The sequence below is a fragment of the Aphelocoma coerulescens genome, chromosome 18 (genome assembly GCF_041296385.1).
Source record: "Aphelocoma coerulescens isolate FSJ_1873_10779 chromosome 18, UR_Acoe_1.0, whole genome shotgun sequence".
Lineage (NCBI taxonomy): Eukaryota > Metazoa > Chordata > Aves > Passeriformes > Corvidae > Aphelocoma > Aphelocoma coerulescens.
Genome location: NC_091031.1, coordinates 8,586,391 through 8,604,047, shown reverse-complemented (window position 1 = coordinate 8,604,047; position 17,657 = coordinate 8,586,391). Strand labels below are relative to the sequence as shown.

At 41.6% G+C, this 17,657-nt stretch overlaps 1 protein-coding gene and 1 long non-coding RNA gene across 9 annotated transcripts in view; both read left to right on the top strand.

The window, feature by feature from the left end:
• The window catches only part of TNRC6C (trinucleotide repeat containing adaptor 6C), a 98,400-nt gene that overhangs the window by 17,882 nt on the left and 62,861 nt on the right, over positions 1–17,657 (top strand). For all 8 annotated transcript variants that reach the window (XM_069032844.1, XM_069032845.1, XM_069032852.1 and 5 more), the window contains 2 exons: positions 2,368–2,467; positions 3,316–3,337. In XM_069032844.1, the coding sequence (XP_068888945.1) occupies positions 2,405–2,467; positions 3,316–3,337 (85 nt within the window). In that variant the 5' untranslated portion in view covers positions 2,368–2,404. The remainder of the gene's footprint in view (positions 1–2,367; positions 2,468–3,315; positions 3,338–17,657) is intronic.
• LOC138120304 (uncharacterized) lies at positions 7,105–14,668 on the top strand. Its single transcript, XR_011155820.1, has 3 exons — positions 7,105–7,159; positions 8,347–8,403; positions 13,290–14,668. It is a non-coding gene; the product is annotated as an uncharacterized lncRNA (long non-coding RNA).

Sequence of the window (17,657 nt, the reverse complement as noted above, 5' to 3'; positions counted from 1 at the left end):
TGGCTGGACCAAGAAAGGTTGGACCAGATGATCCTTAAGATCCCTTTCAACCTGGTCTTTTAGGGAAAGATTAAAAAAAAAGAAGCCTAACAAGAAACTTGGATAATATGTATTTTCATAGCGTAAAGAAAACTCTGCCTGTTAAGCAAAGTGGTGGTGGTTTGTTTTTGTGTGTGGTTTTTTGTTTTTGTTTTTAAATACTGCCCTGAGTATTGAAGGGGATTTAAATGTAACTGTGGTGTTTGGAATTGCTGTAATGTCATGGGGTTTCTTAAGTACTAGCAAGAGGAAACCAAAAAGTTTCTCATTTTACATGGGCTTGTTTCATTCACCTGCTTTCAAAAACCGAAAAGGCTGAACTTCCTCTGGCAATAGTCTGACAGCTTGGGAGAGTTCACTGGAAGAGGGCCTTTGTAGAGTCTGCTGTGACTTGGGTAGGGAGCACTGAAAATGAAGGGACTGGATGTTGTTTCTTTGTAGTTACTGAGATCCTGGGGACTTCAGTTCTCCTCCGAGCTAACAGGAATAAAGGCAAATCTATGACTGAGTTTCAACTCAGTTTCTTTTGGCAACCTAAGTCATTGCTTTTTTTGCAAAGTCCTAGAAGCCATTTAAAAATACAGTTTCAAGTACCTTTGCCTTAAGTGCAATTTAACTCCTAATGCAAATACTCACCTGCAGTTCCTAAGGGCAGGTGTTTCCCAAACCTCAATTTACAGTACAGTATTTAAAGGGTGGCCCTTTGGAACTGGCATAAGCTGAGCAGTCGTGCAGGTGGTGAATTTTTGGTCATGACAGAAGGTTCAGTATCTAAAATACAGACACCTAATGCCATTTCAGCTGTCTGGACCTCCAGTGGTGCACCAGGAGCTTCCAGATGTGCCTGACCTCTGGCTGCTATTCCAGACCCTGGGTCTTGCCATATCTCTCACTTCTGTAAATAGTCTGAGTGCTGTAAAGTGTCTTTAAAAGGCACTAACACCTAAGTTTAGACCTGTAAATTGCTTGCTGCAGTGTTTATAGTTTGGGGTGACACAAGGAAAGGGAATCTGCTTTTAATTTGGTCTGGAGCTCCATACAGGATCTGTGTAAGCGTTAAAGCATCTGCAGTGGCCAGGATCAGCATTTTCAGGCAAGTGAAAAAGCCAAATCTGGGAACATCCTTCAGCAATCCAAATATCAAAAGGCTACAATGTTCCTTTTTTATAACAAAGGGAAACTATGTAGGAAAATGCAAACTTGCTAAGAGGCAAAATGTTTCATGGGGAGCATTGAAGACACAATGTGCAAAATCTGAAGAGTGGTTGTTTTCTCCTTTAGGTGAAAAGCAGTCTCACACCTTGTGACCAAATAAAGAGTTCTGTAACTAAAAACCTCTTTTTAAACAACAGCAAAAATCCAAACAAAGAAAAGGGAGGGAGGGCTGCAGGCTTTGGTAAGTTAAATGTAAAGCAAAAGTAAGTTAGGCTAAAAGTGGTCTTGAGGAGTAATTGGAAGACATTAAATCTAATAATAGTGATAGTAAATGGCTTCAGCCCATCAGAAACAGCCTTCTCAGAAGATCTGTAAGGTTGATAAATGATCAGGACCTGAAGAGCTGTCAAGGAAGATAAAGGAGTTAGAGAGAAGTAAATGAATTATTTGCATTGGTATTTATTGAAAAGGATGTTGGGGAGGGTCATTGCTATAACCATTTATTACAGTGATGGACACAGAAAGCAGAGATAGGAAGGTTTCAAATAGATTTCCTTCTTGATTTGGAACAATTCAGGTTAATTTTTAATCAAGATGGTACCAGAACAGTCTTGTTTTGCATTAATGCAAATTCTTCAGCTAGAATTTATAGGACAAACACAAAATATGATTATTGGAATTCATCTGGGCCTTGGTTTACAACTCTTGAGAACAAAATTGATGCGTATGGAAAATTAATGCAGCATGTGTTTGATCAAAAAGAGAAAAATAGTTGCAAAATAATGTACTTGCTCATGATCTTCAAGGTATATTGTGAATCACAGCTGCTGAAAGCCAGCAGAACTTGCATTAATTACTTGGGTTTGTTCCTTTTTTTTCCAGTTTTAAACTTTCTTTCCCTAGAATATGCTAATATTAAGTAGTACTTATGAGTGATTGTGGAAAGAGGTTCAAAATAAAATCTACCCTTTCTTAATTCTCACTGCCTGCTATTTTATTTGTTGTGAGTTTCAATTTTGGAACAGCTTTTTTTTAGTGCTTTCATTGCAGCATTAGAAGCAGCCTTTTTTAGACACGAGATGTAGAAAGTTAGCAATGCAAATATGGATTATTCACCTTCCTAGAGAAACTTCATCTTATTGAAAAGCTCTTCCTAACCTTTGTTTTTATCAGGGAGAAAGAACAAGAAACACAAGAAGAGGAACATTTGATGGAAGAAAAGAAAAAGAAAAAGCAGGAAGAAAAGAAAAAGAAGGAAGGTGCTCAGAAAAAGGTTTGTTCGTGTTCCTGTTGTAAATGATCCCTTCACTTTTAAATGGGAGTGTGGGTACTGATGCTGCAGCTTCACTTCTGGGAGTGAGCCTGGCACAAGTGATCGTTGCCACTGGCTTGTGGAAAGGCTGTGGTCACAGAATCCCTGCCCAGGCAGTTGTGCCAGGGCTCACCGTGCCCTGGTGGGAAGGGGCTGCTCGCACACCTGGCTCCCGTGGCCATTCCTCAGCCACAGGTACCTGGATCAGTCCCAGCAGTGCTGAAGGGACTCTGGGATCCCAGGCTCATTTTCACTGCTGTGCATTCTCCTCCCTCATTTTCTGGATTGCACAGTTAGTTTTAATTTTAAATAAGAATTGATCACCGTCTTTTCTGGTATAAAAATCAGGCATCATAAAAAAAATGGGTAGATTCCAAACAGATTAAAAAATAAAGAGGTCTTCTGTGTAAGCTGGTAGTGTGGGTGGATTCAAAGGGGGATGCTGGACAAAACCACAGAAGTTAATTCTGCTGAGTGCTAAAGGGTTCACAGATACAGTGTGGGTCCAGAAAGCCTCCAGCCTTCAGGAGAGGGAGGGCTGTGTGGGTGGATGGGGCTGCTGTCATCTCTTGTTGTGCTTTACACTGCCTCTTGGGCATCTGCTTATGGCTTCAGTCAGACAAAGGTTGCCATTCTCACATTCCTAGCACATGGAGTTAAACTAACATTCTCTAGTCCTTAAATGAAATGAATGCCTGATTTATGTGTACAGTTTCTGCAAAAAAGTTAGGCCTGCAGCCCTATAATTATTAGGTATAATTTGCAGTATTGACAAGTAGTTGATTTGTTTTGTTCTTCTCTTCTTTCAGGCTGCTGAACAAAAAACCAAAGGTAAGTTCATGTTTATTCTTTGTGAAATGTTTGATATTTTTATAAGCTTGTTTTAAGTGTGTTTGTACTTTTTATTCTTTGTATCTGTTTAATGAGGGGAGTATAGCTTACTAGGATTGTTATGTTCCTGAAGTTTGTTGGGATTCTCAGCATAAGCTTTGGCTTATCTTCCTGGGTATTCGACACCAGCCTCTTGACAAGAATATATGGATTAATTTTCTGTGAACCATAACACAGTATATGTCATCTCTTTTGTCAAGACAGATGTAGTTTCCCATTTAGTTGTTAGTAGTTATTTATCTGTTTCAAAGACAAGTAATTGCCCCTCTCCCCTTGCACAATTCAACTCAGTTTAATGTGTAAACTCAGTTCATGGAGCTTAGGAGAAACTACTTCCCCTGCTGCCATCACTGCCTGCTTTTCTTTCTGTGTGGGTTTTCTGCTTGGGAAGTGAGTGGAGCTGGTTTGCAGCCTGGTCAGGAAGCAGCAGAGGTAAGGAATGCCTTCCCTTTGGGGGCAGTGGACTGCCAGGTTCCCCAGGAGAAAAGTTAATGAAGCTGTGGCTCAGAAAGGCGAGGAAGAGAGGCAAGGTAATGTCTCTCTTCTGCAGCTGATGGCTTACAGATCTTTTTGTGTTGTCTGTCCTTTGATTTGAACAGTTTGAACCAGTTCAAATGCACTGTAATTTATTGGTGGGTAATTAGGTGACAGGCAAATGGATCTTCCCAGATTCCCGAAGGCTGAGAATTAGAGAGGAGCCAAGCCTAACGTAAGGGGTGGACAAAACAACGTAGGTTTCAAACACTTCTTATGATTCATACAGCAGAAATTAAGTATTACTTCAATACTATGAATTCAGAAAAATGGAGTAATAACTGCATGATGAAGACACTGTAACAGGAATTTATTGAAACTCTGTCCTTTTCTTTCCAAGTTTTTCCTATGTAGAAAGTGAGAGGTCTGTAAGTTTTAGTTTGAATTCGGTTGCATTTGCCCTGTGAGATCTCATGTAGTTCATAACAGTGGATTTTACTTTCAGGAGAAGGGAGCAGAAGTATATGAGTCCCATCAAATCTTAGTTACATAAAAAAACTTTGGAATTAAGATACATGAGAGAAATTTCTATCTAAATGGAATATTTCTGTTTTCACAGCATTGCCTGTTTTGTTCTCTGTATCAGCTCGTTTCTGTGTGAAAAGGTTTCATTGTTCTGTAATGGATTATAATGACTTTTTAATATCACAATTGAGCAGCAGATGTTTTTGCTGTCAGAGTAACTAAATTCATTTTCACGTGTTAATGCAGTGGCTCTTCATTTCTGTTACTAGTGAGACACAGAGCCTTCTGCTTTCCCTCTGTGGGATGTTACTATTTCTGTCTTTGTTGTGACAGCTTTGCTTTTAATTGCTTGAAACTGCCACATTTGAGTTTCTAGTTAATAACTTCAGTTTTTCAGGTATGCTTGTGAGTTTGTTTCTTTCAAATTTAGGGACTGCATTTCTCCATCTGTTGGATTTTTTTGGTTCACTATCTGTGTATTTCAGCAACTTCTATCGCTATAAAATACGAATCAGGAAGAAGACAGCAGTGAATAAGCATAGTTATGTTAGAGATTAAGCAGCTTTGGCATTTATTGTTTCACCTGTTAGAAGCAGTGATGCACCTTTTTCAGCATTGTTGGAAGGGGGGACCTGTCCTAGAGAGAACCCAAACCTCCTGATCATGCTCAGGGCAAGGGCCAGGGGTTATTTCCAATCCTGTAAGTGACCCTTCTTTGAATTTCCTTTGTCTGGCAACTACTCGTTGCTTTTCAGGTTGCTCTGTGGAAATGCTTTATTTCCACTTTATAGTCCAGTTCCTTATCTTTAAGGAGTGATGTGTATGAGCTTATGAGAGGTAGCAGGAATTTCTTAAAATATAGAAAATATTAATACAAAATTAAGTAAGAGGAAAAATTTGACTGAACTTTTAGAATATTCGGAGTTGACTGTAAACTTTATTGCAGTGCTGGACCAAGTGCTTTATTTGGATACATTTTCAAAAGGTTGAGTGACAAATGCGACTAGAACTAAAAGGCAACACAGGGATTATCATTGACTTCAGTTAATTTATTTCCTATCTGGGACACAGCAATTAAATTAGTTGTGAAGACAGGATGGCACAGTAAAACTGAGTGAATGGACTGCTGCAGGTAATGCATGCCGATGGCAGGATGTATTAAATCAGAGATTAAAACTGGACTGGAACTGGGTGTTTTGCAAAATGTAGGTTTTGGTAGGTGAGATCTTTATAAATATGATTTAACGGAGCTGGTTTTGGTAGCTTTAAAAAAATTGCTTCATTTTATGTGTGTGAGTTCTGCAACTGGGTTGCCATGGCAGTGCGAGGTGCTTGCACCAGTTGGGCCCTAGTGGAGAAAAAGAAATCATACAAGTGCAGATGGGATCTGGAAGGGTTTTTGAGTTTGTTTTTCAGCTGACTGGGGCAGAGTGTTTGTGCAGTTCCTTGTTTGCTCTCAGCAGTGTTTGTGCAGGAGAAGGCACTTTGCTGAAGTGGGTGGGCAGGGCCAGGTGGGGGGGCTTGAGGGGGGGAGGGAGGGTTTGCCCTTTGGGTTGGCTTCTTCTGTGCTAGAAGCCTGTGATCAAGCTCTAATTCTTTTTAATTAATAGTAAGCTTTGATTTGTCTGTCACAGAGGTGTGAAGTTGCTGTCCTGGCCAATCATGAACTCATGTGTTTCGTACATGTAGCTCTGAGCTGATCTGGGCTGCTGCAGGTTCAGTCACTGGTGAGGCCTCAGGAAAGAGAAACGAAGTAAGAGGAAGGAGGTTTCCTGTGGGGGTGTGTTTGTGGTGTGTTGTCAGTTCAGTCTTGCTCTGAGGCCTCAGCCCCAGCTGAATGTTTCCATTTGTGATGTGGAGCACAAACCCCTTCCAAAATAAACACGCATTTCCACCCTTAGGGGAAAGGTATGTGGCTGCTGCTGGAGTCCAGCCCTAGGAAGTGCTCCCTCACACAGCTCTTCTGTCCACTGAAACAAATTATTTTTTCTGTTCAAATAATGATCCAACCCTTTAAGTCTTCCCTACATAACAGCTCCTTCAGTTTCTGGGTTTTTTTCCTGCAACATTGTTTGCCTGAGTATTTTTGTGAGGCTGGATCTTTTATAAATATGCTGTTGGCAACAATTCTAGGGAATGTGTGAAAGGAAGAAAGATTGGAGAGCTGATAAAGACCTGAAATGTTTCTCAATTACTTGAAAACAAATGAAAGTAGTCTTCCTGTTCAGCTGGAGAGAAGTACTGCAGAATTAGATGAGGTGGGAAATGAGCAGGTTTTTATTGCACATTCAAGTTGCTGTTCTTTTATGGTAATTTTTTTGAGAGCAGGACTATTGAGCACAGGCTATTAGTGTTTATTTTACGTGTGTAAACTCTTGCCACTTTATATGCACTTGATCAAGAAACTTTGTGTATAAAGGCTTTTCTAATGAAAACATTCAGCTGTAACTACAAGTTCTGTTCTGTATGGTAAAGGGTCACTAGTATGGGAAATTTAATAACTACAGGGACTTTAAGGGAGCTGTGCTTGTCATAAATACTGTCTCAGGGTGTGTTTTGCTGCCTGCTTCTCATCTAGCCATCCTCCTGCAGGTTTAGTCAGCACAGGTGATCAGTGTCTTGCCTGTTTCACTCCCACTGCAGCTGAATGCATTTGCCTAAAGCTGATATAAAATAGCTTAAGTGTTTCGTTACTCAAACATCCACCCTGGTAATTGAAGGGCAAAGTATGCATCCAACCCTCCAGCATTATCTGCAATAAAGGTAAGTGCTAAGTCTGCAAACAGAGAAGTAGTTGTCTAGACCACAAATAGTCCAGCATAGAAAGTATTTTGGTAAATATTTTGATTAGAAATGTTAGCTGGAAAATATTTTTATTCCTTTACTGTAAAGCAGAGCTGGTGAATCTCCTCCTCTTGGACCTCCATGATCCTTGTAGGTCTGTCTGGCATGTTCATGGCGTGGGACCAGGAAGGGAGAGGTGGGCTTTCCAAGGGGAAAGTGGGACCTTGAGCTCACTGCTGGGGAATGATGAAGCAGGATTGCAGAAGCCAGAGTGGCTGCAGCAATCCTGGGATTTAGCAGCCTGTCCAGCAGTGCCCATCCTCTGTTCCAGTGGTGCAGTGGATGCTGAGCTGAGCATCATTCCCTTCCATCTGTGGTCTGTTGCGGAGCTGTCCCCTCCCCCAGGCTGTCTGGGCTGTGTGCCTTGGGACTCCTCGGTGTGTGCTGATTTTAATATGCAACTCGCAGAGTCAGGGAGGTTGTCTGCAGACTGGGAGATTATTCTGCCAAGGTTTACGCTTTGATACATTTTATTTTGGGGGACTGAACAGAAAACATTCAACAGAGTGTGGTTGCTTGGTAAACCGTTGTGGTGTCACCAATGTTGGCATACTTCCTTCAGGTTATCTGTTATCCCACAAGCAGTGCTGTGTATTTCACCTGGAGGAACATGGTGCACTGTATTAGAAAGGGGAGTTAAAAGGAAAAAAAGAATGGATGAAAATATCTGAGATCCCATCCTCTGCTCTGGCATTTCTTTTGGGATGACTGAAGTAGCAGCATACCTGTTTTCAAAGCCAGGTTATTTTCATTTCCAAATCAGCCATGTAGATTGTTGCGTATTTTTAAATTGATTTTTTTACTTACTCTGCCCAAATGAGCTGTTAGAATGTTCTCTGCCTGTCCTTGTGTGTGTGAATCACCTTCCTGTAACCTCCATTCTGCTCATACAGGAATGCAGTTTGTGTATATTGATAATGTGCTCCTTTTGGCTGTGGTAGGTGTTACTGATGTTTAGTGGTGGTTCCATAGGAAATAAGGGAAAATGAAACTTTTTAGAGAATCCCATCAATATTTTAAGTAGAATTACAACAGCGTGTAATGCAATCAGTCTTTTTTAAAAAGCAAAGTCTTGAGTTTTTATGGTTCGTGTCATATTATTGTAGGAACCAACAGAGCCTTTTTCCATAAGATTAGAAAATGTGTTCCAGCCTACAAATCAGGTATGATTTACAACAGATTTACAGCCTCTGACTCATTTGAGTATTTATAGCTTATGCTTGAATATCTGCCTCTGTCATCTTGTTAGGTAAGTGCTGTGTTTGTACTGAACTGCTGCACATTGTAGTGACAAAATGTGCCATAAATCATCATTGCAGAAGGAGGGGGAGCACTGCAATAAGTTCTTCAATTAGATCTTAATATGCAGTCACTTGATAACTTAATGATAACCTGTGGCCATACGTTAAGGCTTTGTAACACAAAAATGTTTTCTTTTTGATAAACGTTATCATGGGGGTGTTTTGCTATTATAAGTATCTTTAAACAAACATGAATTTGTTCATAAAACCCACTGAGATATCACTTCTCTGATAGAGGAGTAATTACCATTTTACAGCCTGCATAGAATAGAGGATGGAGGTAATTTGTGAGTCCAGTACTGGGTGAAGAGGAGTAGAAAATGCAAAAAGATTGGAGCAGACAGGAGGAACAATTTGCGTAGTCAAGGAGACAAAGCAGGAAGGATGAGCTGGGAGGGTTGGAGTTAAATAGTAGAGAAAAAAACTTTGGTTTCCTACCTACTTTTCTTTATGACTGTGACAGGCAGTAGTTCAGTGGTATCTAATAGGCTTTTTGCTCTCACAAGTGCAAGAATTATGAGTACCTTCAACATTGCCATTGTGAAGTGAAGGAGAAAAATTTAAGGTAAACAGTAAATGCATGAATAATCTTTGGTAAACTTTATTTGGGTTTGTAGCTCTTTCTGTGTTGGTCTTGCTGGTTTGCAAGTCAAAGGTGCCCAAGGAGGGTTTTGCATTGAGAATTGGTGTCTTTCTGCAGGAAAGAGGGTTTGTCAGGGCTGGACACCCTGAGCCCTGTGAGCAAGGACTGACAGTTCTGAAGGTTTAAATCTTCTGTAGCTCCTGGGAAGCTGTAGACTCCTTAGCTTTCAAAGAAATGCTCTTTTCAGACAACAAGACACCAAAGCAATTAATACAGGTTTTTGGGAAAAAACATTTATCTTTTAAAGAAAAACAAACATATAACTCCAAGCCTGAGGTGGATGTACAGGACAGCTGTCCCCTTAGAAGTGCTTTAATGTCTTTGCCTGGTGTTGCTGCTGCTTTGCTCCAGTAAAGCACCTCCAGTCCTGGTCAGTGCTTACCTTGTGAGCTTTGCAGATTCCTCATCTGGGAATAGAAAAGTAGGTAAGGGCTCAAGTAGATACCCCTAGTGCTCCTCAGGTAGTTTTTATTCCCCTTAGAGATGGTCTGTTGTCGTTTGTTGTTATGCAAATTTAGGCATGTGCTCATAACATAAATACAGGCAGAATATTGCTCTGGTCCTCCTCTTGCTTTGCTTTTTCTCAGTTTCCTCAGTTAGGAATGATCTGGGTTTATCAGATTGAGGATGGCAACAGCCTGACCTGTAAATAGTTTTAGAACTAGATAAAAATGGGAACTTTCCAATATTAGACACAGTTGGTTAAAAGCACTTTTCAAATGCTCTAGGTGTTGCAAAGGTTGACACCCTGCTTGAAGGCAACAGGACAACATGTGCATCATCAGATTTCTCTTTACATTGTCAAATACATTTCTGGCCTAGGACATTATCTCTCCAAGAATACCATTTGAAGAGAGAGTAAGCACAGATTAGGTAACAGCAGCCTGGCTTTTTTCCTCTAGGCCTAATTGTCAGGGTGCTCCTTGGTAGGAAGTGCTCTCAGATAAATCCCAGTTTGCTTTCTCAACAACAGAACTGCCAATAACGTTGTTGACAACTGGATATTGTAGAAGATAAATTGTAACACAGCTGCACACTGATAATGATGTTGGTTATGATCAAACTGCACGCTGGGTTATGGGTATTTATCTGCCCACAGTGGCTGCTTTCCTTCCTGCTGCTGTTCCCCAGTGCAGTGTGTGGAGCATGTGGGTTGTGAAATGGTCAAACTGCTGCACTTCAGGCATTGCAGCAGCTCAGGCATTGGCAAATGCTCTCTTCTTCTGTCAGTCTGCTTGTAAAATAACTGTTTTACAATTATAAATAGAATGTTGTCTGATATTTGCCATCCCTCAGAGCATATATGCCCCAGTATTTCCTTTGTAAGATGCCACTTTTGTATGGACTGATAGCAGCAGACACCCATCCCACACCTCTTCCCCATCCAGCAGAGTCTGAGATTTGTTTCCTTGGAAGTGACTTTACAGCACAGCTCACCTGTTCATCAGTGTGCTGCTCCTCCCTTTACTTTCTGAACTAAAGTCTGTTGTTCACTTTCATTCTTCTTTTAAAGAAGCATGTCCACAAAGGCAGTTTTCTTCTCTGCCTCGAGGCCAGGCTCACGCAGGTTTTCATGGAGAAGGCAGCTAACAGTTTCCCATGAAAAAAATGACCTATCAGCTTTGATTTATCTGCAGTGTGCTGACCACTTTCCATTATTAGATTATCATCTTGCTACCTGGAGGAGGCTTGTAAGGCATATAAATATAATGTTGATAAGATCTGCAAACTGTGAGCTGAAGAGAGGTTCATCAGGAGATGTATTAGCTCACTTTGGTAATGATTGTTTTGAGATACATGCCGGGTTTCTAAGGTTACCTGATCCCTTCCTTGGGAAGGATGAAATCCACTTTGAACTCTTAACGCTAGTACATGCTCCTAGAATAGTTACTGTACAAATTCTGGAGAGGGTTATCTTGGGAAGATGAAGGGAATGAAAACGTGGTTTTGATTCCTCTACGCTGTGTGTGAAGCGTTTGGCCTGAGGGACTTTGTGTTCTCCTGTTGACTATGCGGTGTTGACATTCCTCTGTAAGGTTACTCTGAGAACCCTTGGTTTTGCTAGATTATTTTAATGTTTTTCCTGAGTTGTTAAGGTGGTAGCCCATACTTTACAAATCCTACAGGACTACTTAAAATGTCGGTTTAACCAGCTGACACTCTGGTAAATGCTCCAAAGCTTCTGCTCAGGTGTGCATTGTACACCTGATCCTTCAGGTTATTCCTGAACTGGTTCAGGCAGTGCAGTGTGCATTAGCATCCCGAGAGGAGGTGATTTTCCCTGCAGGCATCCTGCCCGTGTGGGGTGGCAGCAGTGGCTCATGCTAAGCTGTCTTGTGGGACCTGTGTTTAACAGCACAACTGAATGCTTCAGAGGCTCCTCAGCTGCCCCGGGTGTGGCAGCCACTGTTATTATTGTTTGCCCAATAGGAACAGCTGAACTTGGTGTGACTCAGGCTCCTGGTGGCCTCTTCTCATGTTAGCAGAAATAGTTCTCTGTCTTATCATAGTCTCCTGAAGATCTGTCCTCCTGTTTTCAGGATGCTCTTAATGGTTCAGGCATAATTTCTGGTTTGGCTGCTGTGGCTGTCTTTTTTTTCATCAGTTTTTATGGAGCCAGCCAGACTTTTCACTGTTAGGAGGCCAGACAGGCTCTCATGAGCTTTTGCTGTGAAGCACATCAGTTAGTAAGCTAGAGAACTGGTGATTCTTCAACTCCATAAATTCAAATGCCACATTGAGGTCTCTCTGTCACAGGACTAGATATATCCCTTTTGATGAGCAAAAAAGGATGATCCTAACCCTCTCTCCTTTCTCAGACAGGCCAAACAGATGTTCTTGAAAGATATTTTGATTATTGTTGGAAAGTCATCTTCAAATTCAGCCTGAGCAGTCTTTCCTGTAACTTAAGCCCCTTCTTTGTTGGCTGCTTTGCCCAGTTTGTGGAGAGCTGATCTTCCCCTCCACTGCAGAGGCCTTTTTGTGTCTCCTGTTTTTTACTTAACAGCCCATCCAGTTTTTCCTTGTGCTAGTGTTTTCAGGCTGTTTTTCAAACCACAATAATTTGTTTTTCTTCTTCAGAAGTCCTTCCAGTTAGTGCAGAATTATTTTTTAAATGCAGTATCTGTATGTCGTGGTTTAACCCCAGGCAGGAGCTCAGCGCCTTGCTCACTCACCCCGGCAGGATGCGGAGAGAATATGAGGAGTAAAAGTGAGAAAACTCGTGGGTTGAGATAAAAACAGTTTAATAAGTAAAGCAAAAGTCACACACACAGAGGCAAAGCAAAACAAGGAGTTCATTTCCCCCTTGCCATGGCAGGCAGGTGTTCAGCCATCCCTGACAGCAGGGCTGCATCACAGGGAACAGTGAGTGGGGAACACAAACACCATCACTCCAAACATCCCCATCTTTCTCCTTCTCTCCCAGCTTTATATGGTGACACCATCTGGTGTGGAATATTCCCTGGAGTCAGCTGTCCTGGCTGTGTCCCCTCCCAGCTCCTTGTGTCCCCCCAGCCCCCTCGCTGGCAGCGTGGGGTGAGGAGCAGAACAGGCCTTGGCTCTCTGTGAGCACTGCTCAGCAGTAATGAAAACACCCTGGGTTATCAGCACAAATCCAAACCACAGCCCCAAACCAGCTACTGTAAAAAAATTAACTCTGTCCCAGCCAAAACCAGCACAGCCTGATTGGAGAATTATTAAGTAGCCTTTGAGTTAATCTGTGGAACAGTAACCTGCTGCTGTTTACAAGTAAAACCTAAGGCTGATTTCTGTGCCTTTCAGGCTCCCCCATTGCTCCCTCTGTAATCCAGGCTGTTCCACAGCAGTGCTGATCCTTCTCTTTCACTTGTCTGTCTGTAAACTCAGCTTGCTTTGAGAAGCTCCCAAGTTTCAGATGCCTTCTTTGATTCTGTCAAGACCTCAATTTGATTATCTGCAGTTTCTTCTTCACTCCCCATTTCTCCTGTTTAATCACTACCCATTTTCCCTCTGCAGGTAGTCCCCTGAAGTATACATTTAAATATATTCCTAGCTTTAACTTCCCCACAGTTCCTACTGCACTTGTTTAGACTTGACTGACAAACCTTGAGAACCTTTCTTGCAGGTGCTGGGGGTTTCAGGCTGTCCTGTCCTGCACTGCCTGTTCTTTCCTGCCATACATGTGAGCACCTGGCATCTCCTTTCTCAACAGGAGAAAGTCTTCAGAGGGAAGCAGAAGAAAATAATGTGTTCAGTGCCAACTTTCTGACATAGGCTCCATCATAATTCATATCTTGCTGCCAGTTTCCAAGAGTAATCATTTAATTTTTTGGTCTTTGTTGTAATAGTTATCTCTAATCTTGTCCAGTGATCACAGTGGGAAATCAAATGAGAGGTCGCCTTCAGCCTCCTCAGTTGTTCAGCTCTTCTTCCCAGAAAAAAATCCATGGAAGACTTTTTGATATGGTGCCTTATTATGGATACCAAGACTTTTAAAAAAAATCTAATTCTAACTTAAAATCTGTGGATAATAATTTAGATGCATTGTAACACTGAACACTTAAATCCATAATCCCATTTTACTGATACCTGGGATGTAGGTGGGATGTTAAAACTCATCTTGTTCCACCCCACGGGGTTGTCACAGCCTTAACTCACCGTTGCTTTCCACATTTACTGGAGGTTCAGGGAATGTTTTAATCCTTATTTACCGTATTCTTTTAGTGGCAGGGCTGCCTTTCCTCCAGTGTTGAACTGAGCTGGTGCTCAGGCTGATGTCATTGTCATCCTGTGGCCAGTGGCAGATGTGGCAGCTCCGTGTGCTCCCTCTGCTGTCACCAGCTGCCTTCTCAGCACAAACACAGCTTCTTTCTGAAAACTCAATAATGGATAAAACTGAATAATGTGGTTTGGAATTGATTATTGTTAAATAGCCCCCGTTTTTGCCCAGAGTGTCCTGGTGAGTGTGCTACGAGTTAAAGTCAGGGTCGTGGGGACAGCACAAACACCATCAGCTGACAATTTTAACTTTTTATTTACGTGAGCAACTGGGAGCATCTTAGATTTGCCTCCCAGCTGTCTGTCCTACTCCAAAGTGCAAGAATCTACTTTAAAAAACAAACTTAATAATGCACTGTTAGATGGATCTGCAAAGCCGTTGAAGAGCTGTTATTTTTGTACCCTCCCTAGCCAGACATAGCGTTTTCCTCTTCCTTTGCAATTGACTTTACTGCAAGACATTTTTATTTTTTTTCTGCAAAAAGCAGAAATGAAACTCTCTGGAACCTGGACACATTCATTGAAAGTGTGGAATTTACCCAAAGTGTGCGGGTAGAAGGAATCTTAGGATGCCACTTATTAAACCAAGCTGTATTTCTTCTTAAAATTCTGGTGTTGCTTCTTTTAGCTAAGTCTAAGCCCATTTCTATGAAGTAACTGTGTGTAATGCATGTGCAGTAATTAGGTATTCCTTCCTAGTGAGGGGAAGACATGTGTCTAAAATAAACTGAGCAGAATTTTTGAATTAAAATGAAGTAATAATATTAAGTTATTATTAGTAATCTTTATTAAAACATCTTTAATTTCTTTTAACATTCATGTAATAGAATCTGATTTACTGGGAGTGGCATTTAATTAATTTAATTCAATTTAGAGAGTTAACTCTATTACATATTAGTACAGAAAATTACCTCTGAACAGTCATTTCTCACTGGTGACATGCAATAAGTTAATTTAGCTCGGAGTTCGTTTGGGTGCATTGTGAGTTCTTGGTGCAAGTTGCTATGGTGACAGCCCGATCACCCAGGGCTGTCACTGGGACAACAACCCCGCTGGAAACATGGGATGGATCCACAGTGCTTCCTCTGGGCCTGCTCTTCCTGCTCAGTGTGGGTGCTGGAATCTCAGGAAGAGCTTCCCTGGGCTCTGCTCACTGAAGGGGTGTCCTGGCAAAATGTGCTCAGCAAATGAACTCGCTTTGTTCTCAGGGTTTTCTTCGGTTCCACCTTATCTGCAGGGAAATGATTGCTGAATCCCCATCAGGTTTTAGTCTGCTTTTTTTTAGGAAGTTTTCCTGAAGGACCTGAATAGGAGAAGGTCTGTAAACTGCTGGAATTGCTTTCTTCGTGTTTCTGAATAATTTAAATCCTGTTTTTCATATGTGGCATTAATGCACGATGGCACTGGAGATGTAAAAAATCTGTTCAGCTTAAACTGAATTAATGACGAGTTTGCTTCAGATTCAGTGTTGAATCAGAAATGAATTTTGCTTCAGACTCACCAGGCTTGGCTGTCAGGTAGATGAACTCCTAGTTCCAAACAAAAACCTTCCAGGAAAGAGGCCAGCATTGAGAAGCTCATTTGGAAAAACCACTATTGCATATGAAATGTCATGTTTAGATTTAAAAGAAAGTATTAAAAAACTGAAATACAGTTTTTAACGTCAGTGTATTTTCTTCCTCTCCCCCACTGCAGATCTGTATGCAGACTTAAACACTCGTTTGTTTGTTCTATCTCTAGAGCACGACTTAAGCTGGGTTTAGCTGAATAAGGGATCACTCTTCATTTTGGACTTCCAAGTTCTTCTCAGCTGCTCCTTTCTGAAAGACATTTTCATGTCTTTCAAATGCTAGGAACTGTATCCAGAGTAGGATGTAGAACCCCAAACAGGTTTCTATGATAGAAAATCTGTGAAATTTTATCAGTATAGTCTCCTGAAGTGGTAATGGTGTCTCTGTGGGTTCTATATGTTAAAAACCTACTTGCTCAAAGCAACGATTTTCAAAATAATTTTGTGAAGTATAAATGAACACATCTTCAGTTACCCTAATAAGGACACAAGATTTTGACATCTAAGGCCAAAATATTTCAAGTTTACCTTTCATTGAGTTGGCTCCATGCACAGTTTCTCAGGGTGATGCTACCTGAAACTTGGAATAAATCCACACTGCCCAGGAATGGGGGAAGCTGGTCCATTCTGGACACTCTGTTGGCTCTGCTTCAGTTTTTCCTGCAGACTGATATAAAATGATAGCTCAGATAAGTCTACACTATCTTCAGAGCTGTAGTATAAACATATTTAGTCTTCTTTTGAGATAGAATGTGAACTGGAAGGGTTATGCCAAAATTACAGAGGGCTGTTACTGGTTGCTCACAAAATTCTTGCTGTTTTAGTGTTGCACATGAAATATTCCATGACAGGAAGCCGAGGCTTTGTGTTTCCACAGGCCTTTAGTCAGTGTGTCATGTGTGCCCAGTCCCCTGATTCCAGCAGCACAGGCAGTGTCAGGCAACATTACACTAAATATCTGAGCAGTAGCCCTGTCATCTGCAGGCAGTCACAGCATGCTTCCATGGGCAGGTCTGAAGGGAATTAAATAGCAGTGCAGCCTGCTCCCCTGAAACAAAAATGAAATATCTGGAGGAGCTGTATTTCTGGTTTCCAGGAGAAAAATGTGCCTATGGGTAGTGATGTGATGTGTCCAGGCTGTTGGGCCCAGGGTGTATCCACACTCTCCAGGCCTGGGGCTCCCTGGACACTGATTTTGGGCACACAAAATCACACAGGCTGCTTTGCACACCCAGCAGCTCAGAGGTGTCCTGCACACACTGATCTCTCTATCCTCATGTTGGGATATTGATGCCTAAACGCACACTGGCAATTTCAGGCATCCCAGAAAATAGCCAGAGTGAGTCCTTACCTTCTTTCCAGCTCAAAGTGGAAAAAGAGCTTGTACCTGCTGTAACATGAGTGTGTAGTATTCCCAGTTGTCCTGGGTGGGATGCCAGACTGACTGTACCCTGAGACACCCTGAAACTCCAGGAACATCCACCTTGCATGGACAGGCCATGGGTACAGCACACATTCCAAGTGTGATACCCTCTGTGTACCAGAGCTGAGTGGATTTCTGTAGAGGCAACCCAAGGTAGAAATGATGGGGATATGAGGTATCTTTAGAGTACCCAACCACTTATGTGTGAAACTGGAAGCATTTACACTCTGATTAACTCTTCAAGCCCCAGCTGAAGAGTGGGCTGTACCTGTAGATCCATCACTGTTCAAGGTGAAGGAAATTTCAGGCTCTTGTATACAGTAAATCAGTGGATACTGAGGCTATCCTCATTTTCAGTTTCTTATGAATGTACTATTTACTGGGAATTTGAATATTTATCTGTTTGTGTGTGTGTGGTTTAACGATTGGGTTTCTGCTGGAAAGAATATTTAGTCCTCAGTCTGTGCCTAGAAGTGGTCTGTGGAAAGGAAGAAGAGCACCACGTCTGGTGTGATGGCTGTGCCATTTGTAAATTTGTTTTTAAAAAATTCTTTTGCATATGAAAACTGTGTGTAAAGCATTGTCTAATGAGATTAAATGTACACAGTCAGCTTAAAATTGAAGGATTCACTTCCTGGGTCTGCCCAGACTTCTTACGTGGCTCTGCATGAAGTTATTTAATCTGTTATTACATGCTTGAATTTTCCCACTGGTACTTGTGG